This window comes from Pavona decussata, unplaced genomic scaffold, assembly GCF_977016875.1.
Source record: "Pavona decussata unplaced genomic scaffold, jaPavDecu1.1 SCAFFOLD_72, whole genome shotgun sequence".
NCBI classification, from domain to species: Eukaryota; Metazoa; Cnidaria; class Anthozoa; order Scleractinia; family Agariciidae; genus Pavona; species Pavona decussata.
Window position 1 is genome coordinate 486,327 of NW_028145491.1, and position 15,570 is coordinate 501,896.

At 39.6% G+C, this 15,570-nt stretch overlaps 1 protein-coding gene, 1 long non-coding RNA gene and 1 pseudogene across 2 annotated transcripts; 1 reads left to right on the forward strand and 2 right to left on the reverse strand.

Annotated features, from left to right (window-relative positions):
- Positions 1-98: 98 nt before the first annotated feature.
- On the forward strand, positions 99-1,680 carry LOC146476782 (uncharacterized). The gene is made up of 3 exons (XR_014865478.1): positions 99-143; positions 437-609; positions 1,572-1,680. It is a non-coding gene; the product is annotated as an uncharacterized LOC146476782 (long non-coding RNA).
- On the reverse strand, positions 970-1,706 carry LOC146476783 (uncharacterized). Its single transcript, XM_085113964.1, has 2 exons — positions 1,530-1,706; positions 970-1,452 (listed from the first exon to the last, which is right to left on the reverse strand). Exons 1-2 carry the CDS (start codon positions 1,704-1,706, stop codon positions 1,276-1,278), a joined length of 354 nt encoding a protein of 117 aa, XP_084970090.1. The 3' UTR covers positions 970-1,275.
- A 6,207-nt stretch (positions 1,707-7,913) lies between these two features.
- Positions 7,914-15,493, reverse strand: LOC146476784 (uncharacterized; annotated as a pseudogene).
- Positions 15,494-15,570: the final 77 nt, after the last annotated feature.

Here is a 15,570-nt window from a genome sequence, read left to right on the forward strand (position 1 = left end):
AACTAGAACATAAATTGTCCTATGTTCCTGATTCGCGGTAGTCACGTGACTTGAACGGCGCGCGCACTGTGATCACTCCAAGCGCAGCCTCCAAGCGCGCGACTTAAAAAAAATGAGAGAAAACTACATTTTGTACTTCAGATGTAAGTTATCAAACGTTTTATACTTCGCAGCGTTCCTACAAGATTTGCATGAAATTGTCTCGTGTCTTTAAATTTGCATGGCTTGTTTGAAACAGTTTGTAGAAAGACACTGAGTATTAATTGGCCAAAACTAACAATTTTGGTGTTGGAGCAGAAAGGCTTGTACTTTTGTAGATTGATGCTTGCGCATTCATTTGAACTGAATTTAAGCTTAAGTTTATGTCTTAAGTACTTGAGCTTATTTTTTTATTTCATTAGCTTGCTTTTGATATCAAATGTATTTCACTTCGCAGGAGAAACAAAGTACACACAGACAGAACTTGAATTTTAACAGAATCGAAGCTGACCTTGAAAATTGTCTCAAACAAGCGGGGCCTATTCTGTTGTACGAATTCTGGATAGTTTGTCTTCAGCACAGATGCAGTTTATAGTCCTTTGCTTGGACAAGATCGTTCGTCGATATGTGGTAAGTTGGTTTAAAACGTGAGGTGTAAACATTATATAGTTGTTTCAACGCAGGTAGCCCAAGCTCTACAAACCTGAATGAGTACCTGACTGCAAAAAGTGATTCCCTATTTTTAGTGCAAAAAGTAAGTAAGTTAGTAAGTAAGTGAACTTTATTTAAGACAGGGTGGCCCAATCAGCTACGAGGCTGTTATGCACCTATCAATGTTTTGCCCCAGGATGGGGGGGGGCAACCCCACTGGAATTTGACATTTTCAGGCTTTCAAATGTCAAATTCCCACCGCTGGGGATCCCAGAACTTGTATAATATCAATAAACTGACTGAGGCAATCACAACTTTATTAAAGAACTCAACGACTCCAGGGTGCAGTAAGCTCACTCAACACTATACCTGTGAACTGCTTCACATGGTATTTACAGCAATACAAAACATGCAATGCCAGAACATGTCATCATCAAGTGGGTTTAATGCACAAACTTGGTGAAACCAATTATCGTAGGTATCACACTGTATCCACTAAACAGTTTCAGCTCCATCCTCCTCTTCTGGGTCTTCTTTCTTGCAGTAGCCACAGAGTACCTTAGGCAAGGAAGCACAAAAGGAGGTACCCAGTTACGTAAAATTCATACAAATGAAATCATGAACATTTTAGATTACAATCAAATATTATTGTGAATTAACTGTGTGGTATCCAGTTTTACTTGAAATCAATATATCTGAGTTGCAGACCTTCGCTGAGTCTTTCTTGTTGTATCCTCTCTTTTTCCTTGTCTGAGCTGCCTTTGCTGCCCCTCTCTTTCTGTTGTCCTGAACAGTCTTTAGATGGTTAAACCACATCCCAACCTTGAGGTAATTAAGACAATTACATGTAGTTAGCAGAAGTGTGAATTTCTGGTCACTACAGTTATAATGTGCCTTACCTCATTTGTGGGTAAGAGTACTTGTCTTGCTGCTCCTTCCAGGTCGTTTGGGTCAATATCATACAGAGTTTTCAGTACTTCACTTGGAGGTGATGATGCAACACTGGTCGAGGCGTCAACACGGAACAATTCGTCTGGCATCATGTAGTGCCCTGCGCATGTCTTGCCTTTACACATGATTTTTCAATCTCTTTCTCTCTCTGTCATAACCTCACGGCAGAGCATCTAGTGAACTCAGATTTAATAATTATGTAAATGAGTTTCTGTGCGACTATTTCGTTCAAAATCCGGCAGAAAAACACCATATGAATATAAAACTTCAGACATATATCAGATGGGTGTTAAAAACAGCAACTTTTTACTTTAAAAGCATCAAAATACTCCTTACCTTGCATTCATTCTACTTCATAAACTGTATTCTGCTGTTGCGAACTAAATAACAGCAGAATACAGTTTATGACGTAGAATCCATATGAAAATTAGCCATGTGGAATTTTTCTTGTTGAGCCAATGACGTCACTTCCTGTAATTTGAGCCTTAACTTCCGGAACAAGGCCAAGTAATGGCGGCCGAGAAATCTTGAATAAAAAGCTAAAAAAAAATACTTCCAATCGCTGAATTTTGAAATTTGGTAACATGAGTAAGAAGGTCATATTCTACACGAAAATGCAAAAAGATGGAAAATGAAATTTTCGTCCCATGGGCACTTTAAGCACTGATTTTGAACAGTTAGCTTTTGTCTAAGGTTAGGGGCACTGCTCGGGTTAGGGTTAAGCACTGATTTTAGTGATTTGGCCTAACCCTTTCACCACCACTCGTTTTTTCCTGAAAACTGCCCTGAACACCAGTATATTTTGATCGTTTTCCGGAATTACACGACTTTACTCTAAATGCATTTTTCACAGAGAAGGAGGCATTTTTGTAGAAAGCAACCAAGTTTTATTTTACTCTTTATAAAATGCTCTTTCATTTTATCTTATTTCCAGGTACTAGAGATGAAAACTGAAGGAACTATAAGCCTTCAAAGTTCGATAACATATAAATTTTGGAAAAAATATATATGTTTTTCCGTTTGAAACAGGAATCTTGCTATAAATTGTCAAACAAAACAATCTAAAAATATAAAAGTAGCCTTTGAAGGTCATATTTAATTGTTTAACTTATTTCTCTCAAGATAATTGTGTTTTTCACCCTCTAGTATTGCAATGCTGTTGGAATTCCATTCAACGGAATTACACAATTTTAGCCCAAAATGACAAGATGTCTCATAATCCAATATTGAGAATTCTTTTCACAAGGAGTGGGAATTTAGAGAAATAAAGGAAGTCATAATACCAAATTGGTATTGATGTCCCAGTCTCATCTATTTATTACATTGTAAAGCCTCTATCTTGAATAATCTTCCTTTGTATGATAGTCAAAGAAGCAATTCGCCCCTCCTTCCCCAATGCACAAGTAAACATCACACTGACCACACTTGAAAGTTGTCTTGTGCTTTGGGGAAGGATTTTCAGGACTTCTTTTCTTTGACAAAAAATGTTTCCTCTCACAGACAACACAGCGATGATTCTTTCCCTCCCCTTTGAATGGGAAGTGAGCACCAACATTAGTGAGGCGAGTGAGGTCTGGCACATCTGCACTTCTCTTCCTTTTGTTGGAAGCAGTTGATTTCTTTTGCTGTGCAAAGGGGGCTGAAAGTTGTATACAAAGATCCTCTTTGAAGGACAGCAGGTCTCTTTTCCTGCTTCCTTCTCCAGTGTGTTGACGCTTATATCCCTCCAAAATGTAAGCATTGTAAATGCTCAAAAGCACCATCTTGAGAAAGATGCGTAGGTACCACCTCTTCTGCTTCTTGGACTTGTTTAGGGCGGTCATTTGGTCGCACAGATCAACGCCTCCCATATAGTCATCATACGATTTGACAATTGGTGGCCTGTAAATCTTCTTGGTAACCCAGCTGCCTCGAACCTTCTCTCTCCTAGACACCAGATCACTTTGATCTTGCTCATCGTCTGACTCAGGACCAGGGTCGTCAAGTCTAACCCAGGCTGGTACCACTGGTGGAGGATGGATTGTGCTCAAAAAGAAAACATCTTTCTAATCTTTCCATCTCAAAGCCACCATCTTTTGGTCCTTTGCTGTGAGCCATGCCACATCTCCACGGTTCTTGAGCTGGATTCTTTTCAACTGCTCATTAGGGTAACCTCTTCTTGGCCTTGCAGTTCCAGCAGCCAATATACCCCTTTCTTTCAACATCAGGAAAAGAATTGGACTTGTGTAAAAATTGTCCACATACAGATGGTGGTTTGTGTAATAAAGGTCTTTCAATAAATCCATCACAACTTTACCAGTTTTTCCAAGATTGCCTGCCTGTCGGTTATCCTGTCCAGCATACACACTGAAGTTTTTACAATAGCCAGTCTTGGCATCGCATAGCTCAAAAAATTTCACTCCAAACTTTACAGGTTTATCTGGCATTCTCACTTTGATGGCAAGTTTTCCTTTGAACAGTACCATAGCTTCATCGATCGAAATTTCTTGAGAACAGTTAAAAAGTTGCTTGAATTTCGTCACTAGTTCGTTATAAATCGCCCTTACTTTATAAAGGGTGTCCCTGCTCTCTTCCTCACTCAGTTCATGTTCCGGGTCACAAAAGTAAATGTAAGAGTTCAGTTCGAAGAAGCGCTTACGGGATTTCAAAATACTTTTCACTCCGGGGATGTGAAACAATCTCGTTTCCGAAGACGAGAAAAAATAACGCTCGTCGCGTGGAACAACAATAAGATCGTTTGAAATAATAAGTGCAGCAAGAAACGCTTTCAACTCCTCCTGCGTGACAGCTCGCCAATTTTGTGCTTGTTTCACTTCTGCATTCTTGTTAGTGAACTGCACGATGTTTCTGATGATTTCCTCGCTAAAATACAGCAAGAAAAAGTCAATGGCCTTGCCAGAATCAGGCAAATCCGTTGTTGGACCAGGTTCGTGCGTTAACGGTTCATCGTTTACGGCAAAGCGCTGCCTTTCCCATGTCATGTTTTCGGGCAAATCAAACCCGAAACCTTCGAACTCATCCTCGTCTTCATCACTATTGAACAATTCTTCCAAAGCATCGTCTTCCAGGTCCGAAAATTCGTCTGAAGAAGTCAAATCAGCCAGAGAAATGTTGTCATCATCTTCCGAAGACATTTAAAAATGGCGAAGATCAAACGGAAAAACTGCAGAAGCGAAAATCTCGTAAAATTCGTATGAAAACCTACGTTTTTCTCGAAGGGAAAACCCCAACTCAACCCCCCTTAGGCAATTGGCAATTGCTGAGTTTCCCCAAATGGCAAAGTGGCCAGGCTACAAAGTCAAATATTCGGTAATCTTTTAATCTTTTAGCGGCCACGAGTGTTACGGCCATGTTTTCCTAGTGGCCTCAAAAGGGGCCACCAGTGGTGAAAGGGCTAAGATTATGCACTGATTTTAAATGGTTAGCTTTTGTGTAGGGTTGGGGACACTGCACTTTTCCACCCCTGACAGGCTATGTTTGCAGCCAAATCATTTTGCCAGGGGTTAGATCTGGGATGAAGTCTGTTAACGGTATATTTTAAAATGAATAATAAAGAAATACTGAAACATGAATGTGGTGTTATTCTTTTTTGTTATTGACTTGACTAGTATTTTTACAAATTTCACCATTCTAATTAATTAATTATGAACATCTTGAGCTTTCTTACATGCAGTTGTAAAGGAGATTTCTTTGCTGTAATCAAGAGTTACATTTGTTGAAGTACAAGGATTTAGCCTAGACGGTGCTATAAATCCCTTTATGATTCCCAGAGGAGTGACCACTTTTTCATAGTCATTGTCTATCTCCATGATTTTCCCCAAAAGCATGTTTGGGTGCATTGGGCTGGTTTTATCTACCTTGTCTTTCTGCTTTGCTTCGTTTGCTTAATTATGTGTCTGTTGTACTGGGATTGCTGTTCGCACATCTTTTGTCGTTTGGCTGGCCTTTCAACAGTTTCACGCTCATCTTTGTCTTCACTGTGTGTGCTTGGAACTACTAAGACCCCAGTATCATCCTCTTGATCATCAGGAAGTTTATCTTCATCAGTGTTCAGAAGATTCTCACGACGGGGCTTTATTCCAAATACTGCCTCATACGGTGTTGTGTTAATTGCTCGATGTAATGTAATGTTCATTGTGTATGATTCTTCCATTGTGCACTCACACCATCTTTCTAGGTTCTTGTCATTTGAACCCATTATTATAGATCTCATGTCTTCCTTCCATGTTCTGTTACTCCTTTCCACCAAGCCCTGAGTTGTTGGAGTCCTTGGTGCTCCATGACACAGTTTTATTTGGTTTTTCTCACAAAATGACTTCAATTTTGCATTTGAAAACTCTCCTCCGTTATCTGTGAGAATTTTCTTGGGGTATCCATAGCATAGGCAGTAACTATGAACGACATTCAAAACTTCGTGTTGCCTCGTCTCTGTCCTGCTTCATGTCGCTAAGCCGTACTCTGGCGACCATGGCATTCTCCTCACGGACAGCAAGTTTCTTGACCGCTGTCAGGACTTGCTCCACTGTTTTATTGGCCAGTGATCCGCCTGCATTTCGAGTGATGTCTTTGCATAGGTTGTCATCGCAGCATTCCAAGAGTTGTAATACTTTGTCTTTACCCGTGATTTGCGTAGCATCGACGTATTCCTGCCAGCGGGTTAAAAAATAGGTCCACTCTTCGCTAGATCCAGCGGCAGAGATCGTGGGTCGTTTGACTCTTTCGATCTTGGCGGCGATAGTTCGCTGTGAGTTGGTTAGTGCTGCCACGTGCGTGCCATTCGAGTGTACCGAGATCAGTACGGCCGCGAGTGCATCTTCAACATCTTCGGTCTCGTATGTACATTCCGGGAACGGGCATTTATACCTTGGCATGTTTGGTGAGTTTGTGGAGCCGTGTAATGCAGTGTTTTGGCGATATCTTGGCGTTTGCTCAAGTTACGGAGGCGTTGCTCGTGTCGTGATAATCCAAGATGGCGGCCCATCTGTAAACAGCGTGTGTTTCAAGCGTAAAGTTACGACTTTCTTGTCACTCTGGAGGCCGGGTAGGACACCAAAATGTTGTGTGGGCTTGTTCGCCAGCTATGGTTCGCTCGTCATAAATAGGAATGAATCCATTTCAGACGTTTCAGCTGATATTTTAATCACTCAAATCAAGACCTTGTCAACGAATGAGGAGCGAACAAAGCGTGGAGCTGAGGAGCCAGGCTTCCTATTGCATAACATAATTCTGACAATTCTCTAGTTTTGTCATGGAGTGGATGGCAGATGACGAATTTGGTATGATGGTCAATGAGATTAATGACCCACTTGTGAGGAGTCGTACATGTGCACGGTGACTCCCTAAAGTCCATCAGATGTTTGCCAGGATTCTGAACAAAGGTTACCTGTCGGCCATGTCAAATTTTTTTGGACACAGAGCTTTCCCATGTAAAGGACAATGAAAACACCAGCATTGCTCCCTGTCCTTCCCATAATATCTGCTTGTGATTCACTGATACTCCATTCCAAGACCCCGGTCAAAAATGGAGAGCTGGATGTTGTAATCATTGTTTGGGGAGGCACAAGTGGGTAATACTGGGTACATGGCTGGTTACCAGAGTCCACTGACCCCAACTCAGGAATGGTAGAGTCTGATACGGTTAGGCCTGGTCCAGTTGACTGTGGTATGTCGGAGTCTGGTACAACCAAGTCTGGAACTACAGAATCTGTCACGGCTGAGTCTGGTACAGCAACAGTGGGCATGGTAGTACTTGACACAGGTGGTTGAGAACCAGAATCTGATGTAAAAAAAGGAAAGGTAATAACTTCATTGACCTCTCAGCTAACTTCAGCACAGGAAATAACAATTAAGTTTTACATTTTCAAATATTAACAATATTAGACTACTAATACTAAGGCTATATGTACACAAAGAAATGCACACAGAGGACATATATGCTCTCTATGAGCCCTAAATGTAGAGAGTTACCCTTAGCCTACATGCAAGCTGTTTTGTCAAAAATGAGACATGGACAAAGAACTCTGAACAAGGACTGTTATAAATATACCCTAAACTCAAACTTATAAGCCAGGGCTTATAAATTTAGGAGGGGTTATAAACAAAGAGGCGAATATCTTAAGGGGGTGGGGGGGGGGGGAATCTTATAACCAGGAAACAAAAGGTACTTCAAAACAAGCTGTAGTAGTGCAGAGCAGTATTTTATAGTAAACTGGTGTGGGATAGAGAAAATTTTAAAGGGAGAGCTATGAATATTTTGCAAGTCAAAGATTCCTACTGATATGCTGTCAATGAAAACTAAATGACAAAATGTAGGAAGAATTTTCCTTACTAGCTGTATCTCAATTTTCTGTGTGTCATAACCCTTATTTTAATGAATAGGGATGATATTAGGATGAGGAGACACAGAAATTGAACTACAGCCCCTGAAGAAAAGTATTTTTTCCTCCAATCTTTTTACCCACAGAAGGAGGTTAACAAAATGGATAGTGGGTGGTTGTCTTCTCTGACAAGACATGCCATCCAAACAAGGTGCAAATATATAAGGACCTTGCTACCCTTGTAGATGGCTTCTTAAGGTGGCTGAACACAGTTTGTGCGCGCTTTACAGATTCTGTAAGTGATGTTATTAAGCGCACGCTAGGGTTGTGGTACGCGAATACGGCGGTTGATAAAGTGATCCCTCAATTTCACATGAAATGGATAATAAAGTTAAGTTTTGATCCTAAATAACTAAGTTTCTCGTTTCTGGACTCTTTTTCTTTTCTTTCCGAGCAAAAAAATACATTTGCCAAGACCTTTCGCATGCTTTTCATCTTTGCCATGAAACCCAAATAAAGCCACGCATGCGCATTTGACAAAAAAATTGCGACTGGTTGTTTTCGTGGAAATGAACTGTTTTCTAAGGAACGGCTCATTAGAATTCTCTGAAATTTGGCATGAAAATAGTTCCCTGAAAGCGTAACTCGCCTACAAAGAGAAACCTAAATCTAACAGAGGGTATCTTCACAAAACATTAAAATGCAAAATCAATATTTTTAGGAGATCTCTCTGTCAAAATTACATGAAAGTAGTGGAACTGTGTCAGTGTTTTGTGAGTTGTTCTGGATACAAAAAGTGGAAAAAATCTAATGAGTACATTTTCTAAAAATAAAGGAAACCTACTATTTATGGACGTTTAATACTTCGCTGCGTTGCCATGGAAACGGCACTTAGCTCAACAAGACGTACGAAAATAAATTTTTTCTTAGTTGGTCTTACACCATTCCAATTTTGAGCGTCCAGAAATACATAGTTTGCAAATAACGTCTTCTAACACCTGTACACTAAAAAACTGTATTCGGCCACCTTAACTGACGTGCTTCCTCAGACATTTCTTCTGCTAGCTGTTTCTGTTTGCGATGGTGGGTGAACCACCAGCTTTTAATCTGTGATTCTTTCAGCTCTGGAATGCCAGCAGACCTCATGGCTTTGATAACATCAGCTGGATTGGCTTTTATCTGTGATGTTTTTTGGCGATCATAGAACTGTGCTGTTACAGACTTAAGGTCATCACTGGAAGTTGCAGCATTTCAAGGTGCAAGAACTAGATCCTCAGGTGTAGTTGTAGAAAGGTGAATGAACTTTACAGACTAGGACTCATTATGTGTGCTATGTCCCTCCACTGTCTGGTCTGATGGTTGCCACATGTCTTCCGTCACAATAGCACCTGTTTGTCTAGCAATTGGCACACTTCGCATTGAGAGTGCCTGAACTTGAGCCTTGGTTTTGCTGGCACATTTTCCTTGACCAGCAGGAGACTGTGCTGTAATACCACCAGCATTTGCACCATTACAGGGAAATTTGAAGCTGCCATACAGAGATATGTCTTTAAAAGTCCCGATTTTCCCTGGTGCTTTTGATCGGTCAATGACAAATTTTTTGCATCTCACATTCTTCATTGTCTAGAACAAAAGAACAAGAAACATGGCATAATATACCACAAAGACCATCATTTCTAAATCCCTTGATGTACAGCATTAATGAAGACTTAAATCAAAAAATTTGTTCCACAAATCTTACATTAGGCTATACATCAGGGTAAAATTTCACACTGATCACTATGAAGAGTGCTATAAGTTTTTAAGAAGCACCACATTAAGTCTGTAAGCATCCTTCATGTACATATTACTTGAAGCAATACGAAATAAATACCCAAAATATGCAAGAGGTTATTTATTTAAGTGATGAAAAAGCACTGATCAGTTTTTATGGGACAGCATTTCAACTCTGTAAGCATGTACATGTTACTTGAAACAATACTAAATAAATACCCAAAACATTTAAGGGGCTATTTAAGTGATAAAAGGCACTAATCAGTTTTCATGGGACAGCATTTCAACTCCTTAGGCGTGTACATGTTACTTCGAACAAGAATTAAATAAGTGCCCAAAACACTCTGAATAGTCAATGTGAGAGCTGCTAGCCTGGAGGACAACTTAGCTGAATTTAAGTAATTTTCAAGCCAGAGTAAAGATTCTATGCCTCACTGTAAATCCATGTAGGTATTCAGAACAGAGTAGCTCAATTTTAGTTTTAATAATCCATATCTCCAAGAGATTTGCCAGTTGCTCTCCTGAGTCCAAGTTATTGCCCACAGGCACCCAACGCACTATTTTATGAGACACATGGGCAAAATGAGTATCCAGGACTGTCTTTTCTTCTCCTGCTTTGAAATCATTGTATTCCAGTAGCTTGATGTTAAAGGCTGCATTTACCTCTGCCAGGTATAACAACACAGCTGTGTTGTGATAGTGAGGTCCATTGTCTATAGAAAACATGTCTAGTATGAGTATTATGGTACTTCTTCTTAGAACACTGAACTTCAGAAGAGGATATATGTAATGTCTGTGTTCAGTTAAAACCAGTTAATAATGGCCATCTCTGGAGAGGCTTTACCAAGGAGATCAAGCCTCTTCAGAGTTTACTGGGGAACAAAACCCTCAGGGTTGAGAATTGACTTTCCTTGGCGAATTTACTGAGTTCTGACTCAGATTTTTGGCATTATGAGCTAATGCACAGAAATAACTTACCAGAAAACAAATACGCATCGAAGTTTGGAAACACTTTCTCCATCCATTCAAAACCAACATCAAGGGCGCTCTGGGTAAACCAAGCATCTTGCTTGGTGTCTTCACTCCAAAGATCTAGAACCTCAATTTGTCGCTCTCCAGGAGCAACTTGTGCAATGACATAGAATCCATGAAGTGAAATGCGACGCTTCCCATACCAGTCACGTTGAACCTCTCTTGCATGCATTCCAAGGTCAAGCTTCATTTTATAATCTATCACCACCACAGCTTCTCCAGGCTGGAGGTTCTTCAAAATATATCTATGACAAAAAAAATTGCTGTCAGTTAAAATTTCCTATTAAAATCAAATTCAAACTGCAAATGTCAATATGATGCAAGTTTTGAAGACTGATAGTAAGCAATTAGAACTTTGAAACACATGTTACTTTATCAATATTATTGACCAACCCTGCTGCAGAAAAGGAGTGTGAGATTGTATGGAGGAAAAGGTGTTGCAATGATATTTCAATGGTAAGGCATGAATACGATCCAAGTGATTTTTACTTGGGTTTCGAGTCCAAGAATAGAGTGAACAAGACGCTGTGGGAGCGTTTACTTGGGCGCCGTCGTTTTAGGAGTATCTGAGCATGCATGTTATTTCAGTCTTTGGTGACAGGTGAACGATAAAAGATGTGCTGAGAGTCTAAGGCTTCATATTTGCGATAAACGTGACGTAGTTCGACCGAAAATGTCACGCAAACAAAATAAAACATTACTCTCTTTAATACTAAGCACGTCGGATTTTGTAACCATGAGGTGCATCTAAGATAATGATGTATTTTGGCGACAAAGGAGTATTTGCGGTTCCAGTGGTAATGATGAATTTTGGTGACAGAGGGGTATTTGTGCGAATACCTTTCCACCCTGATACCCTTTTTTTCTGGGCTTTCTATGAGAGATGTTCCAGCTTTTTCACTGGTAACAGCGCACGATCGCAAAATGTCACGCAGAATGTGCAATATGACACGTGTGCGAAAAGACATGCGTTCTATATGGGACGCGTGCGGATAAGACAAACCTCACAGAACATCTGATTTACAGAAAGTTAACGAATCTATTTCATGATCACTGGAATAGGACAGAACTTTAATGACAAAATCAAAGCGCTCTGTGAGTGGCCAAAGAATGAACTATTTCAAATTATGTCTACAGTTATTTGTTTATTAAACACGCAAAAAAGAAAATAAACTTCACTCGCACTGGAAGGGAACGCAAAGGTCTAGGTGTACGTTCATTCTTTTTAGTGGTTTTGCGTGATTGCCAATGGACAAAATATCATGACACAAAAGAGAGTGTTTCCAGGATTTAAAAGGGCTTTAAATGAAAGAAGCTGGGTTTATAAAGTGGAAAGACACTGCAGCTCCCGTGGCGATTGAATAACAAGCAGAAACCGTCCAGTTTTCTTTCCAAGAACCGCCGAAAATATTTTCTTTCTGAATGCCGCGTCGCCGGATGAAACTTGATACACATGAAGATTTTGGTTGCCTAGCACGTGACCGATTTCTTCCTGGTGTTTTCAGCGTGGCAATTCCTTTCTGCATCCAAACGACGGCTTCTTTCAACGTTTTGTAACATCAGAAGGGGCTTTCAGTTTTGCTAAAGCCCGGGTGCTAAAGTTGCTATTTTGGCTTTATCCAACGTAAAAATAAAAATGCGTTTAGCGTTGCGGTACTCAGTTGTTGTTGGTATGAATATGCAAATTTTCAGCGTTTCTGTTTGTTCCAATGAATCGATCTTATCGCTAACACTCGACTCCGAAAGAAAGATTTTTTTCAGATTCTACGTTTAGCATGTCAATTTGGCGTGCCTGTGCGTTCACCTTTTTCCCTGTTTTCCCGTGAGGATCACATTTTGGTTTTATCCAAGTGAACGTAAATAAAGAAATTAATTCGTCAAGCGTTGATTGTCACTGTGCATTAGCAAACTTTCAGTGTTTACATTTGTTCTGGTGAATAGATCTTATCGCTCACACTGGACCCCGAATGAAATTTATTTTCGAAGCTTTTCAATTCAATTCAATTCAATTCAATTTATTTGCCATTAACAAAAAAATACAACATAAATACATTATAGACGACACACAATATTCTTACTATTACAATATTCATACTTGACTATTTACAATATTAAATGTGTTAAAGGCTAGGAAGCCTATATAGAAGCCGGGGGCTTATTAGTTATTAGCTTTAGTTTTAGTTTCCTACCTTACCCTAAGCCTTTCACCCACAGAATGGTCTTGAATCTTTAAAGTTAATTGAACGTTTTCTTTTTTATATTGCGGCCAGAGAAATGAAATGTTTTGCTTGGCTGTATGTAAATTCAGTGTTTACGGCCTGATCTTATCGATTACGTTTGACACTGAATGGGGATTTATCGTGAAGAGCCAAAAGAGCGTCTGAGGTTAATTGAAGTCGAACTTTTGGAAAATATCCGTCCTGAAAGGAAAGTTGCCCCTTAGTTTTGTTCAATGGAAGGAGTTAGCAGACAACACACATACTAGCTGTTTTCTTTTAAGAATACGATATTCGTTGTGTTAATTTTACGTCCTTGTTTTTTGTCCCGTAATGGCGGCTTATGATGAATACATGCAGACTCGCAGACTCAGCCAACATGTAGCGCACGCGCAGTAGATCTCTACAATTTGGCGTATACGAAGAAATCCTATTTTATAACTTGGCGCTCCGCCCAAGTAATGAGGAGACATCCAAACCTTGTTCAACTTACAAACAAAAGTGTGAATCCCAAAATATTTCTTATAAATAAGAGAAAATCATTAAAACATGCCAAATGATACTAGCAGGTGAGAAACTATGTTGCAAAAAGCGGAAAGTAAGAAACAGCACTCTAACTTGACAAAGAAAATGGAATGAAATTCATTACGCTTATCTCTGTAGATATGCCAGAGGGTGTTCTTTGGTATTCAATAAATTTCAAAATTTCTTTGGTTAATAACAACTAGTAATAACATTACAGTAATAATAATTAAAGCAGGAACCAAGTATCACACGTCACCAAACACAAGAGGTTCTGTACCTGTAGTAATCACCCTGGTGCTTTGTTCTAAGAATATGACCAACATATTCCCAAAAGTTTCTCATGAAGTCATCAAGTTGATCTTTGAAAGCTTGCTGTTTTTCAGCTGTGGCTGTTGAAATAGCAGTTGACATACTTGAGTGTATGTCATACACTGTCCTCATATCAGTACATTCATGAGGGTGGTCAAGGACACATGATTGAATTGCATGACCCATGTAAAGTTCCAGGCATGTAGAGTGATTTTGCACCTAAGTAAATCAAGCAAATAACAGCTAGTGTGAAAATTAACTTGGAATGTTTGTCTTCTTTAAATTTCTTATATGTTTTAAGGCATGCGCATGAACAATGCAACATGCACCTGTCAACTCACATCCTGTTTTCAACAAAACATTGAGATCTGAAAAGTATAAGTACAGTGTAATTCTCTTTCTTTGTATTTCTTGTCAATCTGTAACTGAATTAAAGGTCATGACTGCTACCAGTAGACTGTTGTATTTGTTAAAGAAGAGAAAAAGAAAAAGAAAAATACTGATTAGAGAACTTTGTTTTCAGGTAACGCTGCAGACCAGAACTCATTTTGATAATACTTGAAAGGTCCTCACATTAGCAGTCAGTTGCAATGCTCTGCACAAGTTCCCTCAACTTGGCAAAATTAGAGAACCCATATTCATTACAAATATTGCAGAGGCCCGCAAGCATTGTGTTGCTTCTGAAATTCTTTGGAATGTGTACATAGATGTAACTCCTCTTCACACCATTAGGAAATTCCAATTGATACTGTCTCACCAATTGTTTGATGGAATCCTGCCAGTATCTAACTGGGCACTCCTTGCCTTCAATAACCACACTGCGACAAGAAGAAGGACGTGACATATCGTCTCTTAAGAGAAAATCCCCTAATTGATCAAGGACTTCTTGTGAAACATACTGACGAGAAAATTTTATAGATGCAGGGGGCACTCCTCCCCTTCGAAACAAGATAGCGTGAACTCTAGCAGCAGTAACTGTACTTTTTGAACACTGGAGCAGTTTAGTCAAGAGAGGCTGTGGATAGTCACTGGCAACAATAGACAAAAGCCTTCTTCTTTCTGCAGAATTGTAGTTGACCCTTCCCAAGTTACGGGCTGCATCTGTTCCTGATCTAAAGCTGTCAGGGGTTCTACCTTGAAATGCAATTTTGCTCTTTGAAAATGTCCCTGAAATGTTGATGGCCTGGGTCATCTTTTTAGCTTGCTTTTTTATTTCATTGTTCACTTCTTTGTTTTTGCAGTCTTTGTGTTCCTCTACGAGAGAATGCAACACCTTGTCATGAACAGTCAAATCTCCTTTACTATTTCGTAAAATTCCAAAGGTGCTTGACCATTTTTTGGAGTGAAGGAGATCATCAAGGAGGACGTGCAGTGCAGATTCATCACCATGTACATAAAGATTCAGCAGATCACGAAATTTTTGAATTACTTCAGTCCGGATTTCACTTTTTTTTTCTGGTGTCATACAGCTGGTATGGGCTGTTTGGGAACTCCCCAACCTGAATACCTTGACTGGTCAAAGGAACTGGATCTGTTTGGGTCTGACCATCACACTGAAGATCCTCTGCTGCCTCGCGAAAATCTAGACTTTCCAGGACCTGGTTGTTTTCTGTGAAGTTTTCAACTGTTTTCTAAAAATTAAAGGGCATCGGGGGAAAATTGTCTTAAGCAAATAAAGGAAAAGAAGTGACAAGTGTTGGTATATCTAAGTCTTTATCCTTGCGGTATAAATTTCATACCTGGAAAATAATTATTACAAGTCTTTTTTATGAACAAAAGATCATGAAACCGATCATCATACCTGTAGCTCATCGCAT